The 23,099-nt window shown below is 43.0% G+C and overlaps 1 protein-coding gene and 1 pseudogene across 8 annotated transcripts in view; one reads left to right on the top strand and one right to left on the bottom strand.

Annotated features, from left to right (window-relative positions):
• Window positions 1-23,099, top strand: part of RERE (arginine-glutamic acid dipeptide repeats) — a 535,168-nt gene that overhangs the window by 447,230 nt on the left and 64,839 nt on the right. For 5 of the 8 annotated variants that reach the window (XM_075550652.1, XM_075550645.1, XM_075550656.1 and 2 more), the window contains one exon: window positions 6,385-6,465. In XM_075550652.1, coding sequence (XP_075406767.1) covers window positions 6,385-6,465 — 81 coding nt within the window. Of the gene's footprint in view, window positions 1-4,965; window positions 5,026-5,575; window positions 5,654-6,006; window positions 6,137-6,384; window positions 6,466-23,099 lie in introns of those variants that run through there. The other 3 variants (XM_075550672.1, XM_075550670.1, XM_075550667.1) reach the window with 3 other exon arrangements.
• LOC142433082 (large ribosomal subunit protein eL33 pseudogene) lies at window positions 2,726-3,155 on the bottom strand (annotated as a pseudogene).

The following is a 23,099-nucleotide window of genomic DNA, read 5'->3' as shown; positions in this document are numbered from 1 at the left end:
TTTTAACATCTACTCTGTATTTCTGGTAAACCACAGGTAAAGGCTGGTCTCTGAGAAGCAGATGTTTTGCCAGTTTTGAGGCCTTGTGGCTTTTCATAGAGAAGTAACAGTATAGACCACACAAAGCTTTTACTTCCTCTTTCATTTTGGTTTGTTTGTTTTGTTAAGAAGGACCAGTGAAACTCTTGGTCTCAGTAGCATAACTTTGATATTCATTAAGAGCGGTGGTATGTCTGTCCGTGTTCACTACCACATAACAGGTTCATATTTCTGGAAGTAGTTAGTTTGAAATGTCTCTGAGACATTCTAGGGAGTATTCTCAATGGATTTAGAGCATAGTTTGTTTGGTTTTTTGTTTTGTTTTTAACTTAGAAATACTGATGACATTTTGAGCCAAGAGGATCGTAGCAATCATCTTGAAGAGAGAGTTTGGAGTTGAGAAAGCCTAGAAGGAAACCTTGGGACTCCCCATACTTTGAACATTGCTTCCCCAAGTATGTGATATCGCCCCTTGTGGAGGAGGGCACTAGAACCACTCAAGAGGGTTGTAAAAGCAGAAACCTATACTTTGTCCTGGATTATGGGCTCTAGTATAGGAGTTTTTAATTGCCAGCGTGTTGCTAAGTAAAAACTTTTTCCCCTTAAAAGAGGACAGTAGGGCCAATACATTTGGGAACTTTTGGTATGAGGGAAATCAGGAGAGATTTATATCATGGAGCCAAGGTCTATGTTGTCATCAGTTCAAAGCTAGCCCATTTCCACTGGGGCCAGGTATGTTCTCCCAGGCCCTCATCATCTCATGGCTTGTTCTACTTATATATCAAATGCTTGTTGAACACCAAATGCCTGATGGTTAAGGAAGGCAAAGTAGTAAAAGATATAGTTCTTGCCCTCTCAGAATTTACAGATGTTTTGGGCAAGAAAGTATTTACAAATAAATTAACAAATCCCTGGTGAAAGGGAATGATTGTTTTGGTGCAGGAAGGGTTTGAACTTTGGTTTGAAGTTGACATGCAGGAGGTGTCTTGGTATGCTGTGGGCAGAAGTAGAAAAAATATCCTGAATTTAGATTTCAAACAGAGGTCACAACATGAGTCAGTTATCATTACTAGATGCCTGGAAAGTTAGGCGGGGACAGGATCTTGGAGGGCCTTCAATTCAGGCCCTTCTTGTGCTATTCTTAGGTGTGAGTTTGGGGCAAGATGATATGAGAGCCATATGCTGAAATCTGTAGTTTTGGAAAAGTCCCTAGGTGAGGCTTAAAGGGCAGCTGGGTGGGGGTCAGCGAGTTATCAAGCTAGCTAGTTGGACCGTGAAATTAAGTACCTGGCCTGGACTCTTGAGGGCTGAGAGAGACCTTTCTTAGGAAGAATACTGAGAACTTGGTGATTTGATGTTGGCTAGGGAAAAGGAGAGGGTCACAATAGTGGTACCATGACAAAAATGACTAGACTCTTATCTCCATTCATAGAGAGTATTGGTGTTAAGAATGTAGAATTAGGGGCCAGACTTTGCCTGGGTTTGAAGCATTTCCTCTGAAGAATTGGATGACCTTGATCTGCTTATATAACCACCTGTGTCTCAGCGTCCTTGTCTGTATAATAAAAGCCATACTAGTGCCTCCTCCTTAGATTGTACAGTTTGGGATACTATGGGGACCCTGGCATATAGTAAGTATTTAATTAGTTGAATGAGTGATGTTCAGAAGATTACATAATAATAAGTACATGAATCAATTTGAACTCAGGTTTGTCCAACTGTACCAATTACCCAGAATCAGCCAATCTCAGGTACTGGCTTTATTGTACTAGCCCCTCTTCATGAGCCTGTGTGGTCACTTGGCACCAAGCTCATCAAGATTTGATGGTCCCGCCATTCCATCATCTGATTCATGATAGATTGCCATGTAGACTCACCTCCTATTCTCCACCTGGGCCCTTTATTGGAGGGACTACTAGCCTTTCCTTCACCTCCGCAAATGTCCACCTATCACCATCTGGCCCTTGTCTCACCACCTGGGTGAATGCATTCCAGACTACTATAGACTATGTGACCCCATCCTTGTTCTTGGCAGTCTTGCTGCATCTCACTGCACTGTGCTTGGCTGAACAGTGTTTTGGTTTGTTCTGTAATTTCTCACACATTGGTCGTACCTATGAAAAACAACTCAGTTTTGTAATGGTTCATGCCCACCCCCCTGCCACCACCCCCGCTCCCCCACCACAGATCCTTCCCAGTGTTAAGTAGTGTGAGGTAAATACTGAGGAACTGAAAGGATGGGTTAAGAAGCATAAATTGTGATGACTGAAGTTGAATGCGCTAGTAGGTGAGATCTTCCTCACTTTCCACCTGCACTATGTCAGCAGCCTCGTTAAGTGGTTTGTGCATTGTAGCCAGACTGTTTGCTTCCCCTGCTGGATGCAACACTGCCACTGGAGGAGTCCTTCTGCAGACTTTCCATGTGTGGTTTGTGCTTCACCAACTCTGCTGGCCCATAGTTAGAACCCTCACTCTTCCTGTGACCACAGAGGCTCTCTGCAGCCTGCTCCTGACTTGCCTCTTCAATGTTACCTGCTGGCATGCCATTCTGCACATCCCATCCTCCTGGCATTTCCTTGAATATCCTGTTTGCCCTTCCTCTGCTTGAAGCCTTGCCCTTTTCTCTAAGACAGGGGTTCTCAAACATTTTTTTTATTTTCCAAGCGATTTAATAAAAATACAAAAGAGAAGTAACAAATGCACAATTTTATTTATTTACTTTTAAGTTTAAATTCTTGAGGGGTACAGCATCACACGGATTCTGTGTCCAATAGCCTTAGCAGGCAGGTTGCTCCGGAATTTGGCCCGAACCATGCCACTGTTTCCATGGGCACGAGTTTCCTTTCCCCAGATAACTCTGGTTTTGTTGGGTTTGCCGCCAGGAGTCACTGTGTTGTTCTTTGCTTTGTACCCATAAGCACATCTCTTGCCTAAATAAAATTCCGTTTCATCTCGGGCGTAAACACCTTCAATTTTAAGAAGAGCCGTGTGCTCCCTCTGGTTCCGTAGACCCCGTTTATAGCCAGCAAAGATGGCCTTGGACCACAGCCTTCCAGACATATTTGCCGTTTAGAAGTCCTGTTCCCAGCAGGCCTCCACAGGCTCCAATATGGCGAAAAAAGCCCTCAAACATTTTAAACATGGCCAGTTCATTGTCCCTCAGACCAGTTGGAGGACCGGACTATAATAAAAAAAAAAGTATGAACAAATTCCTATGCACACTGCACATAATCTTATTTTGAAGTAAAAAACAAACAGGGCAAAAACACCCATTGGGCCAGGTAAATGTCCTCGGTGAGCCTCATGTGGCCTGCGGGCCATAGTTTAAGTCCGCCTGCTCAAAGACCTCAACAAGCAGAGAAAGTTGTCCCCTCCTTTCGCTCTTTGTTCCTTGGCTGCTCTTCTATTGACTGGCCTAGAGCTCCTTGAGGGCAGGCCTGATCCGTAAACAGAGCCCAGAATGTGTTGGTCATCGCAACGGCCATTTTTCAGATAATAAAAGGTCATTCTTCTTCAGACTAGAGGAGAATGGACTGTTTGGTTTTTCTTTAAAAAAATAATTTTATTAGGGGCTCATACAACTCTTATCACAATCCATAAATACATCAATTGTGTAAAGCACATTTGTATATTCATTGCCCTCATCATTCTCAAAACATTTTTTTCTCCACTTAAGCCCCTAGCATCAGCTCACTTTTCCCCTCCCTCCCCGCTCCCCCTCCCTCATGAACCCTTGATAATTTATAAATTATTATTTTGTCATATCTTGCACTGTCCGACATTTCCCTGCACCCACTTTTCTGTTGTCTGTCCCCCAGGGAGGAGTTTATATGTAGATCCTTGTGATTAGTTTCGTGGTTGCTACACTGCACCCTGACTGACTTGTCTCCTACCCAAGACCCTTCTGTAAGGGGATGTCCAGAGGCCTACAAATGAGCTTTGGGCCTCCACTCTGCACTCCCCCCATCAATCACAATGATATGATTTTTTTTGTTCTGATGATGCCTGATACCTAATCCCTTTGGCACCTTATGCTCTCACAGGCTGATGTGTTCTTCCATGTGGTCTTTGTTACTTCTGAGCTAGATGGCCACTTGTTTACCTTCAAGCCTTTAAGACCCCAGATGCTATATCTTTTGATAGCCGGGCACCATTAGCTTTCTTCACCATATTTGCTTATTCACCCGCTTTGTCTTCAGCAGTTGTGTCAGGAAGGTGAGCATCATAGAATGCCAGTTTAATAGAACAAAGTATTCTTGCATTGAGGGAGTACTTGAGTGGAGGCCCAATGTCTATCTGCTACGTTAATACTAAACCTATAAATAGATGCACATAGATCTATTTTCCCATCCTCATATATAAATATGTTTGCATATGTACATGCCTGTATTTAGACCTCTGTAAATGTCCTTTGTCTCCTAGTTCTTTCCTCTATTTCCTTTGACTTTCCTCTTGTCCCACTATCATGCTCAGACTTCATTTGGGTTAGACAGCAATTCCTCTTGGCCACATTACCTTGATAACACCCTACCAGGCCTCCTACACCCTCCTCACCACTGATTTGGATCACTTGTTCCCTTGTCCTGGGTTTGTTAACACCACTTCCTTCTGCCCCCTCCCCCTATCCCATGTTTGGTTTTTCTTCTGAGCTATATGAAAATTAGCAGTAATGAGCCATATCTTAGAAAGGAGTGAAATCCCAAAATGTAGAGCTTCCAGATGGGGTAGTAGCCTGCAGATGCATCTTGCAGGCCCCTCACTGAATTGACCCTGCTGGTTGAGCTGGTGAAGTGTCTTCTTAAGGAGTTGGGAGGGAGGTGTGTTACCAGTGGGTAAGTGACTTATTGACTGGGAAGCTCTGCAGTGATTTAGTTGTGAAAGAGCACCCGGAGTTGTGCGGCTAGCCAATGACCTGGGCTGGGCAAGAGAGTGGACAAGAGGCACCACATCCCAGCATTACTGGGCTGGAAGGGACTGCGGGAGCAGGTCGGTGGGAGTGGAGGGGCTTTCATCGGGTCAGACCCTCACTCACTTCAATGTGGCAGAGATGGCGGCTAGCGCCTTGCCACTGCTGTTGTCCTGCTAGACGCCCCCAGGAAGGTGGAGGGTGGAACGGCGGGGGCCAAGTCCAGTGGGCAAGGCCCCGAGTGTTGCACTGAGCACCCAGAGGCCAGAAGGCGGGTCCACACCACGGTAGAGGGAAGTTTGGGGGCTCTGCTGCTCGCCTTTTAGTCGATTCCGGAGAGGGGAAACTGAGACTGGTGTCCCGAGGGACTGGAGCCCTGGGCGGGGGCGGGCAGGCTGCGCCCGGATCCAGGCCGCCTTTTGCAGCCGCCCGCGGCCGCGCCGGCACTGCGCCGCTCCAGCCTCCTCCCCCGGCGGCAGCGGCGGCGGCCCCAGCCTCGCGCCCCGTGCCCGCCGCGCGGCCCCGTCGCGGTCACCCGCGATCCTGCTCGGCCGCCGCCTTCCTACGCTTTGTAGTACGGAAGCTGAGTGACAGGCGGAGGCCTCCGAGGCTTCTCGCCGCCCGGATTGCGCTGCGGGCCGGCGCCGTGTACCTGTGGCTGCCGGGGCCCCCGGGAAGTGCTCCGAGGGATCAGGCTCCGAGCCCGAGGTGTGGGGGTCGGGCTTTGGGAACTGCCGCCAGCGGACTGGGAGGGAGCGCCCCAGAAGGAATGGGACAAAGTGAAAGTCTCCTGGCTGGGCTCGGGGACGGAGTCTGAGACTGCTAAGGAAATGGGGGTGGGGGGAAGGAAGGGTGCCGTGCATTCTTTATTTGGTGACTCCGGAGTGGCTTATAATGACAGGGGTGGTAAGCAAACCAGCTGGGATTGGAGCTCTCTGGGAGCTTCCTGTTGAATTCTTTGGATTAAGGATGGGGGCTTTTTTTTCTAGAGAAAAGTCACCACCAGGTTTGCTATAACCCCCCCCGCCCTCTCCCCCGCACGCCCCGTCTTGTTCGGCATTTCTGAGAAGCTTCGTTCTCGCTGAAAAGCAGTTGTGCAGTTTTAAGGAAACACGGAGCCTGTTTGCTGTTTATACCTTCGGGAACCAATGCAGAGACTGGTGTCACAGGGGGGAGACGCTGCTGCTGAGGGTCCGACACAGCCTTTCTTTCTTTTCCAGAGATCCCTGACCTGGATGGTTGGTTGGGGGTCTGCCCAGGCTGGCCCTGGCCGGTGGGTCCCTGGGGTGCTCCTGGGTTATTTCTCCTGGTGGATTCAGTATTCCCTAGCTAAGACTTTCCTGTGGTGGTTATTCTGCTGATTGCAGACATCTTTGCCTTGCTGACATCCTGTGTTGCTTTGGGTTTTTACATCACATTTGTTGTTTGTTTTATCACAGAAACGCTTCGTTAAGGGGCTGAGGCAGTACGGCAAGAACTTCTTCAGAATTAGAAAGGAGCTGCTTCCCAATAAGGAAACAGTGAGTACAATTGGACTTTATGTAACTTGATTTTTTTTTTCCTTCTTTGCTCCTGCTGCTTCTCAGCATTTGATCTTATGAAATGGTTCCCTTTAACTCTGAGCTGTGCTCAGTCAGGCCGGCCTCTGGGATTCTATTTGCTTTACTTCCTTTGCGTGTCGTTTCGGCTCATGGTTTTTATAGTCAATAGACAGATTATGCTTATCCTTCTGGGAAAAGCAGATTTCTGTCATAAATGTAAGGACAGAAAAGTGTTTGAGAACAGAGGGTTAGGTGGAGCTGTGGAATTAACACCTAATTTTAAAGACAGTAGCCGAAATAGGGAATGTCATTTATCAGCAGTTTGCATTTGGTAATTGATAAAAACTATCAACCAATTGAAACAGAATTAAAAGATATGGTATTTTTCTCTAATGTTGCTATGCTTTGAAAAGTAGTTTTAACTCATTACTATTCTGGCCTTTTCGTTAGACCAAATACATAGGGTTCTAATAAGTTGTTAAAATGGGGTTCTGAAAATTCCTTTGATACGCTACAAAGCTGGGATTCAGATCTGAAGAAACTCAAAGCGAAGGTAAATGAAGAGAATGTTGTCTTTGGAATTCCACCTTGCTGACCTCTTATTGCCTGCTCTCCAGATCTGCTGCAGATGATAGAGGACGAGGGTGGTGGAGAGCCTTGCTACAGGGAAGAATTCAGGTGGAGCTGGGACAGCCACTCCCCTGTGTTTAGTGAGAGGGCCCAGGAATGGATGGACTATGGATGGGCTCACTTCTCCTGCACTTGGGTGATGGGGGATATTTAATCTGTTTAAACAGCAAGCAGCTTTTCTTAGGGAGTATACATTAAAGAGGATATGGATATCCATTAAAGGCCGATTTTGTGTGTGTTTGTGTTTTGTAATTGTATGTTAGTTTTCTATATCCTCTTAATTTTAATTCTCTTTTTAAAGACAAACTGTTTCTGGATACTTTATATTAAATACCTTAAGAACCAGTGATAGCTCATAGCAGGGGAGAGAAGAGTTCTGAGATTGCAAATATAAACCCCAAATCAAACCCATTACCATTGAGTCAAGGATTTGAGTTTCCGAGGCTGTAAATCTTTACTGGAGCAGATAGCCTCATTTTTCTCCCAAGGAGCAGCTGGTGGGTTTGAACTACTGACTTTATAGTTTGTAGCCCAATTTACCTGACAGTGGTACAAGGGATTGCAAATCGATATATATATATATATATATATATATATATATATATATATATATATATATATATATATATATATTTCACTCAGTCCCATCTGAGGAAGTTGAAGTGGCTCATTTTGAGAATATTAACAAAAAGGAGAACTTTAGAAATATTGAACCACGTAAAAATATCTACCACTTTGTAGCTATCAGAAGGAGTCAAAGTTGGTATTGTGGTTGTGCATTGGGACGTAATCTGCAAGGTTTGCCGTTCTAAGCCACCAGCAGGACTCCTTAGAAGAAAAATAAGGCTTTTTATTCCTGTAAACAGTTACAGCCTCAGAAACTCAAAGGTGCACAGTTCTGCCCTCTCTTATAGAGTCACTATGAGTCAACATCGGCTCCCATCGTAGTGATTATGTAGCTCTGTATAAGCCATTCATATTTTGCTTTTGACAGAACAGATTAGAAAAAAGGTATTTAATATAGATTAGTAAAAGCTATACGTTAAATTTTCCTGTATTTCACTCATTTGAAGTTTGAGATACACTTTAAAACAGCATGCCTTCATCTTAAGTGTAGGAATTTTGGTTTGGCTGAATGAAAATGAGAGCGATCCATCAGTAGATTTGTTCTATAGATTGTACCAACTTGTCAGAGTTCTGTTTAACTCAGCGTTTAACTAAAAATGTCAGGCCATAAAGAATTGGATATAACCATTCTCTCAACAATTGTTTTAAAAGATAAATTATAACAAGATTAAGCACCAAATCTGAAAACTGCTATCTGTCATTTGTAAACACTAGACAGTTTAGTATAGTATCTTTAGCTCTTTGTTAGAAAAAGTACCCTTTAACCTAGGCAAGACCCTTGTAATTTTTTCTAAGTAAGTATGGTTTTTATTTTTTTGCTTTACTTTCCTTCCTGCTTATTCTTACTGATGATGTCAGACTCAATAGCCTTTTCTTCTTAAACTGGTTCTCTGGTCTTCTTTGCCAGACTCCATTTCCTTGAGACTTTGAGACCCTTCCCCATCAGTCCTTTACTATCCCGGTTTCCCAAGCATGTGACTCCCTTCCTCATTTCTCCACGGGCACCCAACCATCTTCTTACTTCCAGCAACTTCCTCAGGCCAAAACTTTTGAAAGTAGTGATGGGAGAGTTATCTCCGGCAGTGGGGCAGGGGTGTCATGGTCTGACATTTGCTAGACATTCCTAGTGTCCTACTGTCTTTTGTATTGAATTGGAGGGAGTTGGTGAGTGATAGGGGAAATCTATGAATACTCTGAAATCACATGAGAGATACTCATTTTGCTAAATCTTCAACGGAGGCCTTCTAATCATTCAACATCTATGGGGAGGACAACATTTATTTGCAGGTACCAGTGTTTTTGGATCTAAACCTCCTTGGTAGAAATCTTAAAACCATGTTCCTTTTTATTGTCAATACCTCTTCTATTTTTTTTCTACCAGAATTATTAACAGATTTCTTTGCTGTTCTCAAGTGACTTGAAATATCAGAAGGGTGTTGCATCCAAAGAGAGCATGCCTGATTGGGCATCCGAATGAGGGTCAGCAGACCTGTGTTCTATTCTTGGCCCTACCCGTAACTATAGTACTTGATGATCTCGTTTAACTTTGTGGCTGTTAACTGGAAAGTTCAGGTCAAATCCTGACAAGGACTGTGCAGTTGTTTTCTCTGTAATCATGTTTCTTTGCATGAGAATTTTGTCAGTACCACAGTCATTTTCTAAAATGTCTGTTCGTTGGCTGTCTCTGTCACTTGCCTGCAGAGACTGGAGGCAGGGTAGTCAGCCTTTCTGTGTCTATAAAATGGTGAGGGTGCTTATCCCCTACATTTTCTGTGAGAATTCAAATAAAATAATGTTTTAAAACTTCCATTAAACCATTTACACATGGTTTTTTTCTTCCCAGATACCCTCATTATAAAGCAGAGTGTATTTCTAGGAAAAGGAGTTTCTTTCCATTTATAAATACATTGAACCTGGTTTCGCTTTGTTTTGTATTTATGTTACCTGTTGTTCATTAATGTATCCTGCTGAAAATACATTAATTGGGAAAACTGTAGGGAAGGGAAGATAGTACCTAGTTTAAAGACTATTTCTTGAGCTTGGAACTTTGTTGAAGAGATTTCCAGTCTTAGAGTTCATTCAGTGCAGTGATGATCTGTCAGAGGAAGGTGGACACGGACATAAACAGCTTTCCAAACTCTCTTGGTTTCAGGTTATTGTTATTGCAGGAACTAAGTCTCAGAATCCTGCTGTCCACTGAAGTGGGAATTGTGCTTCTGGTTGTGAAAAACCAACATGTTGATGGAGGTTTATATTCCTTGTTAATCTCATGGTACCCACGAGAATAAGGGCAAGCCACGTGTTCGTAGTGTCTAGGTCCACAAATAGCCTGTGGTTTATTATCTTTACCCCTGTTCTCTGGGACCACGGCAGTCCCTCCGTGTGCTTCTGAGATGTGTAGTTAGTTGGTAAATTGTGATAAGAAGTCTTGGCAGAGTGTCTCAGATTCACCTTGGCCAAGTTACCTTCCAGACACTGTTTGATCTAAACCACATCAGAGTCTTGGTGTTAGCATATTTGTGTAAATAACAGTGAGCTGGGCTTCTGAGAGGCCTCTTAGGTTTTGCTTTGATCACAAAGCATTGTCATTTTATCTTTAGGAAGATGAGCTATATGACCTTTGATGATGTTAGCACCTGATTAGGCTCACTGCCATCAAGTCATTTCAGATTCATAGCAACCCTGTAGGACCAAGTGGAAGAACTAGCCCTGTGAGTTTCTGAGATGGTAACTCTTTGCAGGAGTAGAAGGTCTCAATGTTCTCTGTGGCTGGTGGCTTCAAACTGCTGACCATGTGGTTTGCAGAGCAATACACTATGCACTACACCACCAGGGCTCCTTAAAAATTTAAGCAGCCTAATGTAAATACATGGATGGGTAGCTAGCTATAGGTATAGGAAAGTAAGCATATATATTATCTAATGTAGATCTGTGTATAATGTTGTATACAGAGAATCACCAATAGATGAAGTCAAATCGTAATTCTCTTGTTATGAATAATCCAAAGTAATAGATGGTTTAAAATAACATTTTGTTTGAATTTTACGTATACAACCATTTTCTTCAAGACCATGAGATGATTACTCAGTTGGCAGTACGGTTTATCTTCTCCCAGGCTCAGAACTTAGGTTATTTGAACCGCTGACTTCCATGTCTAGCACCTAGATGACTGGCCCTTGAATCCTGGCCTCTTTGTACAGCTTTAGCTGCTTTCACTCAGACAAATTCAGCTAGCATCTGATAGTCAACAGGGAGCACTTCCTCAGTGGCCTGGCACTGATGTTCCTGTCTCAAATGCAACACAGGTTTATGAGAGGACGATTTGATCTCCGGAGGAAGTTGTAGCCTCCAGAGATAGACAGAGAGCAAAAAGGTGCAGTCCCCCCCCCCCTCATTGCTTTATTCTCTGAACACCTATAGATGGGCGGAAGATGAGACATTCCACTCCTGTCAAGAGTGACAGCCTCAGAAACCCACAGGGGCCCTTCTTCCCTGTCCTGTAGGCTCGCTGTGACTCAGAATTGGCACAATGGCAGTGAGTTTGGTTTTCCTCTCAAGACCAATAAAGGCAAGGCTCATGTTACTCGTAAGTCCATTTGTGGAGCATGAATATTTACTAGAAACTCAGTTTTACTCACTTCTCATTTCAAAAGTTAAACCATTTTTTGATGGTTAGATTTTTAAAAAATATTTGGGCACCTACTGAGCACTATAGTGGGTGGAAGCAAGGCACCATCACTGCCCCCCAGAGAGGTGGCATTACAGCCAGGAATATGAACCACTTGGCCTGTCATGCATGGTTGTTGGTTATTGTTGGTTCTCGACTCATAGAGAAATTATGTATAACAGAATGAACTTGATCCTGCACCAGCCTTACAATCACTGTGGTGTTTGAACCCACTGTGTAGACCCCATTATTATATGTTAAAAGCCCTCGTGGGAGGTTCAGGCTCCACAGCATCAACACAGAGGCTGGCCGCTTCAAACTGAACCTTGAAATAAATGTACCATTTTTGACAACTCATGTTTGAGAGGGTACAGGAAAAGCTGCTTTCCAGCCAGAGGAAATAGCCATGAGCAAAGACATGAAAACAGGAAATTGTGAAATGCACCCAGCAACAGGAACAACATAGCATGACTGGAGAGAAGGCCGCGTGAGTTGATGCAGTGGGACTTAGGTCTGTGGCTTGACAGAGACTGTAGGGGCCTAGAACTAACTCCAAAGAGCATGCGTGGGTAGAATTGAAACGAGATCAAAGTTACAGGAGCATCTTCTCCTGAGCAGCAAGGTGTAAGATGGAAACCAGAGAGGAGACCCTGGTTGTAGCAAAATCTTTAGGAAGGCAGACAATAGTTGAAAATGAATTTATAAACATGGAATTCTGCCTTTCATCTTGATTTTCTATATCGCATGCATGTCACTGTCATCTTAATGGGACCAAAGCCCACGGAAGGGCTGCTGCTGTTGTGGGGGCCTCGAGCAGGGTCCAGCTCATAGCCACCCTGTCTAAACAACAGAGCCAATCAGTGTGGCTCCTGCGTCTCACCTTTCAATACGCGTGTGTGAGCCCGCGTATTCATGCAGCCGCTGGGTCAAGCCCTCTTGTCCAAGGCCTGCCTCTTTTTCACTGTCCCCACCCACACTCTCACCACGCCAGTGCAAATTTGGTTTGGGCTTTCTTTTTTTTTTTAAGAGTCCTACGATAAAAAATATTAGAGATTTAAAATTTTAATTTGGAAAATAACATGCAAATCAACCACCTTTCTCAGCTCCATTTCTGGGAATGAGTCTATTGAATATGTGCATAACCACTGAGTGTTAATTATTCTTTCTTCAGGCAAAATATATTTTACATCGAGCACATTCTCCCAGAAAAGAATAAATACTGTTAAGAAAGGGTTTCAGGACTGAGTAATCAAGATCCTGTTGATATTAGGTGGTTAAAAATGACTCTAGCATTTCAGCATGAGGTTTTATTTAACTTCAGATTACAACGTTAGATAAACAATTTTCTATCCTCAGTAATGCCTAATCTGATGTTATATAACAAAGTATGGACTTCCTGAATAGGTTGGTACCATTGAGAGCAAACAAATACGTTACTATATGAATTTTACAAAGTCTTGGGCTTTAAACCTAGTACCTCTGTCCCAGATACTATATGCCCATCTACTTACAGGGTGTTCCTCTGGCCAGCATTTAGCGCCATCAACTGGGAGCGACTTAAAAGGGTAAAATGAGGGTGGAGGGGGAGGGCATTCCTGTTGAACCAGAGTCTGCATTTTAATAAACACCTTTAAAGGCTAGGAGTCACTGCTCTTTATAATAATGCAAGCTTGTGGTATATTCATTCTTAAAATGTTATCTTTATTCTGTTAAAGCTATAAATGATGGAGCAATTAAAACATGATTTTCTTTTCAAGTTACCATAAAATATTTTTGATATTTAGAAAAGTCTTTGGGCTTATCTTCACTGTGTAATTTCCTAATATAGTTTCTGTAGTGCCCCAAATTACTTCTAGCCATAGTCCTAAATTGACTGGGTGGGTCTGTGTAAATGAAGCACTTGTGGTTCACCAAGGGGATTGAACTGCTTGCTAATAATGCAAATAAAGTTAGGGCACCCTTGTGGGGGGCTATGCAAATAAAGTAACATAGGATTGGAGTAAAGGGATGGGTCTGTTTTGCCTTCCTAGTAGGCTTAGCATGAGCCATCCTAGAGGCAGATGGGAAACTCATTATCACTAAGAAGAAATGGAAGCTGAGCTTGCTCTTTGGAACATGGGTCCCTGCACTGGGAATCAGCTAGAAAGAGAGCTGCACCACAGAAGACAGCCGAAGATAGGCCAGAAGCTGTGACCGGAGGAAGGGCAGCAGAAATGATGCTAGCAGGAGATAGAGCCCTAGAGCAGGAAAGCTACTTGCAGGATAATGCAGTGCTTCTTGGAGTCCAAGGAGTTAAGAGTTGTAACACTTGCCCAATAACAGCAGAAAGCCCAGCAGCAGAATACCAGAAGTTGTCCTAATTTAAAACTATAGTTTAAGTTGTATCTTCTTACGTCCTTAAAACCCCATAATCATGAGTATAGTCTGTATGAGGTGTGTGTGGCCATTGCAGTGAATTAGCAAACCCAGCAGAGGGAGGGATGGTTCCTCTTAGGATGGTTTAAAAGGCTGGAGGGTGGAGGTATGTCTGAGTTCTGCCTCATTGCCTTCAGCCTGGAGCAGTGATGCTAATGTCGATTTTCCTTCCCCCAGGTCCCCCACCCTCAACCCTTTGTGAAGTTAGAAAAGTTCAGATACCTTTGCTGCTGCTGCTGCCACAATGTTGTTAGTTTTCCTCCTTTTTTCACTTATACTTTTTCCAAAAACATAATTGTAACTCTTGCCTCATTTCATATAAAACACTAGTCATTCTTCCCTCTTGACAGCCACTCATAGTGTGTGAGTTAGCTAGGTTATACCTTATTTGGGTTTCAAACAGTAACCTTTTTAGTTGGAAGGATGACTGTATCTTATTGATATGGAATTTATATACCAGGTTAATAGTATTTTCAGGTTTTGCGTCCCTTCTCTGGTGCCCCTTTTATATGAAAAATATAAGTACTTTGAAGAATTGGCAAGATAGACACAAGGAGAGACTTTTATATGCCATACCTTTTCTCTTAATAACTTGTCCTCGCATAGATGCAGGCAGCTGGAATTTTCCATTCAAGGCAGAAATGATTGCCAATATAAACAGGCACTGCAATTTGGCAGCAAGTACTGTGATACTATAGTGATTTTAGTGCAGAGGGTTTGTTCCTATTAAAATGGAGTAGAGGCTTTAATCTATTACTTCTGATAGCTTGAACTGTGTGGGTATTTGACTGGGCAGTGGTCCAGTTTTGACGAGAGTTAACTGAAGAAAGATTGGATGATTCTCTGGGTAAGGAAAGCACTTAAGTAATTTGCATATAAGAAACTTTTGGTGTAGATGTTGAGGGAAAAAGGAGACCCACTCGACTTTTTTTTAAAGCCAAGAGCGTTGGATATTTCTGCCTTTCAATATAACCTACTTAGGCCTGTTCATGGCTTTATCTTATGCATCAGAACTAGTGGGAATGGCCTGAAAGTGCTTTAATTATAGAAAACATGTAGAAACTGCACTCAAATGAAAAACACCTTAGATTTTCAAAGTATTATTGAACAAAAAGTGCTGCTTTCAAAGATCAGAGTTATTTATTTGCTGTTGTTATTGGCTGGCTAACCTTCATTTCTCAGGCTCTGACAGGGTCTTGGGTATCAGAATGACGAAGACGTTTATGACGTCTAAGCCTAAATAGACTCAGCTGTTTTTATAAGGTAGTAAAACAAATGGAAGTTTTGAAATGGTCTTTAAACAGACTTACACTATTGTGATTACCATGGTTATGTTCAATGTGTTTATCCACTCAGGACTCACATTTTATATCATAATAAATATCTTTTAGCCATATAAGACCTGTGAGCCCATTCGGACTTTGCAGACCCACTTTGCCAATGTTTGTAAAATATGTCTGTTAGATAACTAACATGAAAATGTATCTGAAGTTATAGTTGGTTCCTTTTTATATTATTTGTGTTATATCTTTGAGTAATTCGTCTAAGCAAGTGAAAGTGAAAATTAATAGTTGTTTTGAAAAGTAAAGTAAAACATGACCTGCTGTCTTACATTATTCACAGCTGCTAGCCAGTGGGATAACCCTCTTCCCCCACCCTGTTTTTATACATGTGTCATGTAATTCAGAAACTATTCATTATGGTTATGAAGCAAGCACAAACTTTTTCTAGAGACACTTGAATTCCGTTAAGCTAAGTTTTCTTTTTGAGATATTTAATTTTTGAATTTTCAAAATTTATTGGCCTTTGGAAATAGGATTCTTTGCTTTCTGCTTGCATACATTTTAAATTCTTTTTCTAAAACTCTAAGTTATGTCATTGCAATCCCCAGGATTTGGCCTTTGAGAGGTCTGAACCATCAGAACTGATAAAGTTGGAAGAGTTGGGGACCCTTGGATAACCCATAGAACCCAAGGTCTGTGCCCTGTAGGATGAGATGTCTGGATCGAATGTGCCTTAGTCCCTTGGTTGCCACTGGGACATAAGTATCACTAGTGGGAGGCTTTAGAGAACAATTTATTTTCTCAAAAGTTCTAGAAAAGTTTCTAAAAAATCCAAATCAGGGTTTCATTAATGACTCCTTCCCATGGTACCTGCCTTCTTTTCTGTGTATCTGCTTGTCTCTGTGTCCATGCTGCTCTTGATAACCCAGAGGTGTCTTGCACTGTTATGACCGCTGTGTTACTCCAGGTAGCCTAGAGAAAAAAATTCATAGACACTCATGTGTATAAGAGTGAGTTTTATATAAAGGGTAATTGTGCATCAGTGGTTTTCAATCTTCTTAATTCCGGGACCCTTTAATACAGTTCCTCGTGTTGTGGTGACCACCCGATCATCAGATTATTTTCGTTGCTACTTCATAACTATAATTTTATTACTTTTATGAATCATAATATAAATACCTGATGTGCAGGATGTATTTTCATTGTTACAAATTGAACACAATTAAAGCATGGTGATTAATCACAAAACAATATGAATTATATATTGTGAAATATTTATGTGTTTTCCGATGGTCTTAAGCGACCCTTGTGAAAGGGTCATTTGACCCTCAAAGGGGTCGTGACCCACAGGTTGAGAACCGCTGTTTTACATTAAGAAAGCGACCCAACCCAGTCCAGATCCAGTCCAATATTAGCCCATGTATCTGATACCAATCTAGAAAATTCTTTTCCGACTCACAAATGCAGGAGGATCACAGGCCAGTGGGTTGGAAGTCTTCTGGAACCTGTGGGGTTGTAAGCATCTCAGTGCTGGCAGGGGTCTCTCCGGGGCTTCTCTGGCTCCAGAGTCCTGGTTCCATCAGGGTAGGTCCATGTAGCTTGTCAGCTTCAATGTCTCCCAGGGAGTAAACAGAGAGAGAGAGAGAAAGATGTCTCCCGCTTCCATAAAAGGAATAATATAGGAATTCCCAGAATTCTCAGGGGAAGGCCATGCCCACAGAGAGACCTCATTGGCTATAATCCGATTGACAGACTAGACCCAAACTATTCACTCTAAATCCTCTCAAATTTACACCAGATTATGTAACTACCACAGCCACATTAACATTAAAAGAAATCTCTTATTTCCAATCAGGATTACAATCCATAGATAGAGGGATTAGAATCCCAACATATAGGGTCACACACAATTGACATTAGAGTACTTACTCTCATGGAATTCCCAGTCAAATGATGGGTCGGTCCCCTGGGCTTGTGTCCTTCTCTGGACACGCATGGCCACTGTATTACGAGTATCCAAACTAGAGTATAGAGCAGTGGTTCTCAACCTTTCTAATGCCACGACCCTTTAATAAAGTTCCTCATGTGGTGGTGACCCCCTCGCCCCGCCCCCCCCCCCACCCAACCATAAAATTATTTTCGTACTACTTCATCACTGTAATTTTGCTTCTGCTGTGAATTGGGCAGCCCCTGTGAAAGGGTCGTTCGACCCCCCCAAAGGGGTTGCAACCCACAGGTTGAGAACTGCTGCTCTAGGGGAACTGCTCATTGCTTGCCATTGGAGGTCAGGTATCCCTTTTCTCTATGGGCCAATTGCTTTAACACAGGCTCATCTCTAGGCTTAGTTTTGTTTTAGTCTTGGATGTGAATTCTTCTTTCCTTCTTTGATGTGTTTCTAGGCTCCATGCACATAGAGGTACATATATTTGTGTAATTTTATAAAATGTAAGGTCTTCGGGGCAAGGACCTCATTTTAATACTGCTGTATCACATTTTGTGCCTTACAGCAGGGTTTTACTTAATGTTTGTTCAAATAAGTGTGTGTGCACATGTGTTAATACTGGGATATAACTACATTGTAACCACAGATACATAATTATTGATCAGAAAAGTAGATTAAAACGTTTTAGCATTTTAAAGGAATGGTTTGCCCTATCTTTTGCCCTCTGTGTTCTCATGCTCCACTTTAATGCTGTTTTTAAGACGAGTTGAAACCTGGACATCCCAGCTTTGGACTTTGTATAATGGGCGTAAGAGTCCTTATTAACTCTAGCATCCAAAGTGACTAGGATTTGGGTTCACTGTGCCACACTGAACCTTCCTGTTTCTGTTTGTCACAGGTAGTAAATCAACTTACTGTTTGTACTTTGGTTCTGTTCTCTAGATTATAAGGCTGAAACCCATTGTTTATTTTTCTCAGCAGGTTTATTGAGCGAGTCAAGAACAAAATATTGTCTTAAGCAATTGAGTAAGTCATTAGCCAGTTGTAGCGTAGCTTCAGAATGACGTGTGTGTGCGCGTGCGCGCATGTGAGCATACTGGAGATGAGAGCCCAGGAGCTGGAGGAGTTTGGTGTTGCCAGGTTTCTGAAGCTTTAAAGGTTCCAATAACTGGAGTTGGTTTTTTTCCCCCCTTTTCAGACTGTTAGTGAGTCACCATCATATGCTATTTTGTTATCTTGAAGACAGTCTCTGGAAGTTTTATCCTGTCTTTGCTGTACAAGTGAAGCATTTCTGAGGATACTGTGAGCAATAGTAAGAGAGAGCACGATATCCTACCCTGGTGCTTTAGTTACGCATTTTCAGCTGCTGCCAATGTCTCTTTGTTCCCGTATGCGGAAGTGGTATTTTTTCTGAAACTTATGGGACAGTTCTACTCAGTCCTATCAGGTGGTATCAGATGAAAATGATTTCGTGGTAGTGTGGGGTTTCTCTGGGCGACTGGAGCAGCATGGTAATTACTGGTTGGACTGCTATGCCCAAGGTGAGCAGTTCGAAAACCCCAGCCAGGACTTTCTACTTCAGTAAGTAGTTACAGTCTCGGAAACTCCTAAAGGGTTGCTGTGAGTTGATGGCAGTGAGCTTTTTGGTTTGGGAACAGCACAAGTGTTCAGGGCCCCTGGGATTTGGCATTTACTGGTCTAGATACATGCCACCAGAGATGAAAACTAGCTTCTCCTAACCATAAAAACTGTTGTGAAAATGTGCTAATAAAGTACATTGAATCAAGCCAGAGGTTTGTGGCCTTAGGTTGTCAAGGGAGGTTTAGTTTTGAAGAGAGAATCTGTCAGAACATGTGAAAGGAAATAGGCCTGGTTTTGACAGTGGCTATTTTCAACAGAGCAAAGCAGGCAGACAGTGAGTTGGGGGCAAACTCTATAGACATTCTGAGACTGTGAGTTTTAAAAGAAAGCCTCCCTTCATTTTTGTAGTTATAAAAAATGGGTCTGTAATATATTTTAAAAGCCCAAAGCCCTATTTCTTTTGACCATATAAACCTACCAAGCGACTCAGAAGAAAAGTCCATGCCTCTCTTTGCCCTTTGATCTCCACAAGATGATTAGACAAAGAAGACAGCTGAAGAAGAAACAATGCTGTTTTTTGTTGGTGGTTTGTGCTTATATGAAGAGCTGCAAGTTTGCAATTAGTGTATTTGTCTTAATATGCAAACTACAGCAAGCCAGCTTTTCTTTTGCACTGTATTCTGGTCTAAATAGTAATTTCTAATTACTGTTTTCCCTTAAGCTAAGTATCTTCCCAGGTATGTCTATAAATACTTATATTTGATGTACTTTTTTTTAAAGAAATCCGTGATTTAGCTTATTTAACTTGATAATGTGAGGGTTAAATTTTTATAGTTCATTTCTAATACCAATTGTTCAGCAAGACCTTGTTGAGCATATTGTACCTGGTGGAAAGAAGGAGACATGGGATCTCTCTAACTCTTTGGTTACCACACTGCTAGCTGGAGAGAAATGTGGGGCTCCAGTGTGTGGCGTCATGTCCACTACGTGTGTTGGTAGGAGTCAGAGCTGAAGGTAAGGGCTTGGGGAATCACAGAAAACTGGAATCAGAGCTTGAAGCTCTTTGTGGGATCGGCTGCTGCTCTTTAGCACCGAGTAACATGGAACTCCTTAAATGTAACCGTGGTAGTTTGGGACAGTTTCATGATTGGAAATGCCTTCCTTCTGTTGAATTGAAATCTGAATCATTTCACCTGCTACATGGTCCTGATCTTGCCCTTTGAAGATGCTGGTACCCCTAATGGAGGCTGTTTAGCCATGCCAGGGTAGTTTGCATGCCCCTGTCCGGTTGCTGGCTCTGTGCTGTCCAAGCATGCTTCTGCATACTCCACCATCCACCCAGGGACATTCCTCTCCATCTTTGTAGTTTGTATCTCTGTAATAAAATCTACCACCTCAAAAAAGAAGGAATAGTCTCAGCAGGTTGGAGGAGCAGGCAGGTGGTTCTCAGCCCCTGCCCTCTCGTGCAGAATGACAGCCACGGGGTCAACTCAGTGCAGCCTCAGTCATGTTACATAGTCTATACACTTAGTGCATTGTAACACCCGGAGCAAACCCAAACTGCAGTGTGATGGTGCGCAAACCAGTGGACTCTTTGCTCATGGGATAGACCGTTAGCTTTCATTGCTACCCCCAACCCAGGCACTCTCAAGGAACCATGTCCACATTGATCATACTGGCACCCCTTCAATCCCTCAACCCATCCTATTGTATTTTCGTAAATCATGACTGAAGAATAAGAGGATAGCCATTTAGCAGATAACTTTCATTTCAAACCAGCTGTTGAAGGAAAACTGGACTGACAGGTCTCTCCTCCTACCCAACCACCCCAACCTCCAAATAAAATTCTAGAATATGCAGCTCGCAGTCTCAACTGGGAGCCCTGGATTTCCAAGTGCAATCAGGAATTTTAAGTTTTCCAAATGTGCTCGACACGATGGATGTATGTGTGGATCGTGATAAGGGTTGCACGAGCTCCCAATAAAATGATTTTTTTTAAGTGAAGGGGTGGAGTTTAGCCTTTCAATCAGGTTGCAACTTGATGGCCTCAGTTGCTGGTGCTAAGGAGATAAATAGCCGTAAGCAGGACACAGGCACACTCCCTGCAAGACATTCTGCTTGGGAAGACACATGGAGCTACGCTAGAGCCCTGAAGCTGAGCAGTCACATGGAGACCCGTGCCAGCGCTGAGATGCTTCCACCACTGGATCCACAGACTTTCTACCCACTGGTCTGTGATCTTCCTGCATTCAGCGTCATTGCATGTGTTGCGTGAGACTGAAGAAGAATTTATAGACTGGTAGTTGACATATGAACTAATATTGGGTTTATGGATATTCAATTGCTCTTGCATATAAAGCTCTTTTTTTTTTTTTTTTTTTTTGCGGGCGGGCTGGCGGCCGGTGGGCGGGCGGGCTGCCTACGCGGAAGGGGTCAGAGGGGAGGGGAGGGCATAAAGCTCTTTCTTATACACACACACATACATACATACATACATACAATTTTAAGTTTTCAGTCAGGAGAATTTTCTTCCTTTTAACTCAGCTTTTCTGCTCCCTGGATCTCTCCCAGCCCTTCAAGAATGGCTATTTTAATATGTATGTTCTGGCACAAGAGTGAGTGAGCCGCTTCATTTGTGTTCTTCTCCCGGTGGTGTAAGATGCTCATCAGGCCCGACTATCTACTGTTGCGGGATAACAGTAGAGTTAGGTCCACCCATTGCTTTTAAGGCCATTCCAACTCATTGCATCCCTGTATGAGGAGAGGCCACCTCTCTCTCCCAGGCTTTAACCACTGTGGCGCCAGGGCTCCCGAGAGCAAGGTCCTAATGTTGCCTAACTCTGCTTCACAACCACTGCCTGGCATAAACCCAAGGCCTTGGGTATTAGGTTGTCCATTTCCTGGTCTCAAATTCCCTCCTGTTCTCAAGCTCCTTCTGCGGGCTTTGAAACACCTACTGTCTCCTTAATAAAAGTGCAAGTTCTGTGTTTAGGGTAAATGATCTGTTTCCCTGTCTTCTACTCTGTGTGTTGCACCAGAAAGGCAAGGGAAACCTTTCTGACCTGTAGAAGAAATATTTCAACACTGAGGCAAGAATGTCAAGGCATAAATGTGGTAGAAACGTTGTTTCTCACTAAGCTGCTACAAGGCCCCAGTCAAGCGTTTCTCTTTGAGCTTACATTCCCTTATTCCCCTTTTCTTTCACCCCCACCCCTGCCCCAGCCCGCATGCTCGCCTCTGCCGGACCTCACAGCCTTTATAGCCAAACAAGACAGTGCTTTGCTTATGACAAAGTGCATCCCTTTGCCATTCTACTTTAAAAAGTCATCCTCTTGTTTAACGTAGAGGATATTTGTGCTGAAAGCCTGCTCCAAGTAGGCATTTGTGCATCCCAGAGGAACTTTTGATTTATTTCCTTAACTCTGCCCTTCATGTTCTGTGGTTCAGAAACCTTTAATGGTCTGTGAAGTGCTGCAAACTTCAGTGCAAAACAGTAGTCACTCTTAAGAACTCCTCCCACTATATAAAAGAGCTGACACTTTCCAGTGCTGGGGTTTTGACTCCATGGAAGGAGAACGCTCACATATTTAGGTTGTACAGCAGGGCATCCAAGTTGGGGCCTTCATAATGTTTTTATGAAATGTTGTTTCTCCGTCTCTCCCTGTCTTTGAAAAGTTGTAATGAAAATTCCGGGCTCTTGGCCAACCTGTGGGATGTGATACAGTAGAAATGTTTCTGCTGCCCTTTGTTACTGTTCAGCTTTGATTAGGTTTATTTCCCGTAAGCTTGATTTTGTTTTCCGCTCCCCCTCCCCCTTTTTATGGCTAAAGAGGTTAACATAGCCAAAGTCAAGCCTTTTGTTACGCAAGCAGCTGCGCCTAGTAGAGGCCTGTGCCAGGCTTTTGTGGCAATAAGAGGCAAGAAACAGCTCTTTCTCGGCGTATTTGCATTTCTTTCTCCCGAGATGGCCTTCTATTTTTTTAATTTTTAACTTCTTAGGTTTTATGTGAAAGTTTGTGGCAAATTAGGTTCACTTTAAACAATTTTTATACTGTTCTTTGCCATTGGTTACAGTCTCTACAGTGTATCAGCATCGACGTCGTCACCGTGGTGTGTGTTCTGTTTCCGTCAATCTAGCTGCCCTGCCCTTCTTTGCCTTCTCGTTTTTGCTTTTGGGTAAATCGTTGGCTGTTGCTGAGCTCGTGAAATTATGATTGTTTACGGAGTGAACTTATGCTGTTTATTTTATAAGCAATCTCTTATTTGACTGAAGGTAACTTCACTTCCAACTTAAAAGGATATCTTAGGGTGATAGTCTTGAGTTCCTCTGGTCTTTATTGGTCCAGTTGGTCTGGCCTTTAAAGGAATTGGAATTGTCCTCTACATTATACTCATTCTGTCTTGGATCTTCTATTGTTGTCCAGGTCAGAACAATTAATAGCGGTGGCCAGCCACTGTCTTCTGGAGG

Source organism: Tenrec ecaudatus, chromosome 1, assembly GCF_050624435.1.
Source record: "Tenrec ecaudatus isolate mTenEca1 chromosome 1, mTenEca1.hap1, whole genome shotgun sequence".
Taxonomy (NCBI): Eukaryota; Metazoa; Chordata; class Mammalia; order Afrosoricida; family Tenrecidae; genus Tenrec; species Tenrec ecaudatus.
Note: the sequence above shows the minus strand (reverse complement) of the source record. Positions and strands in the feature narration are given on the sequence as shown.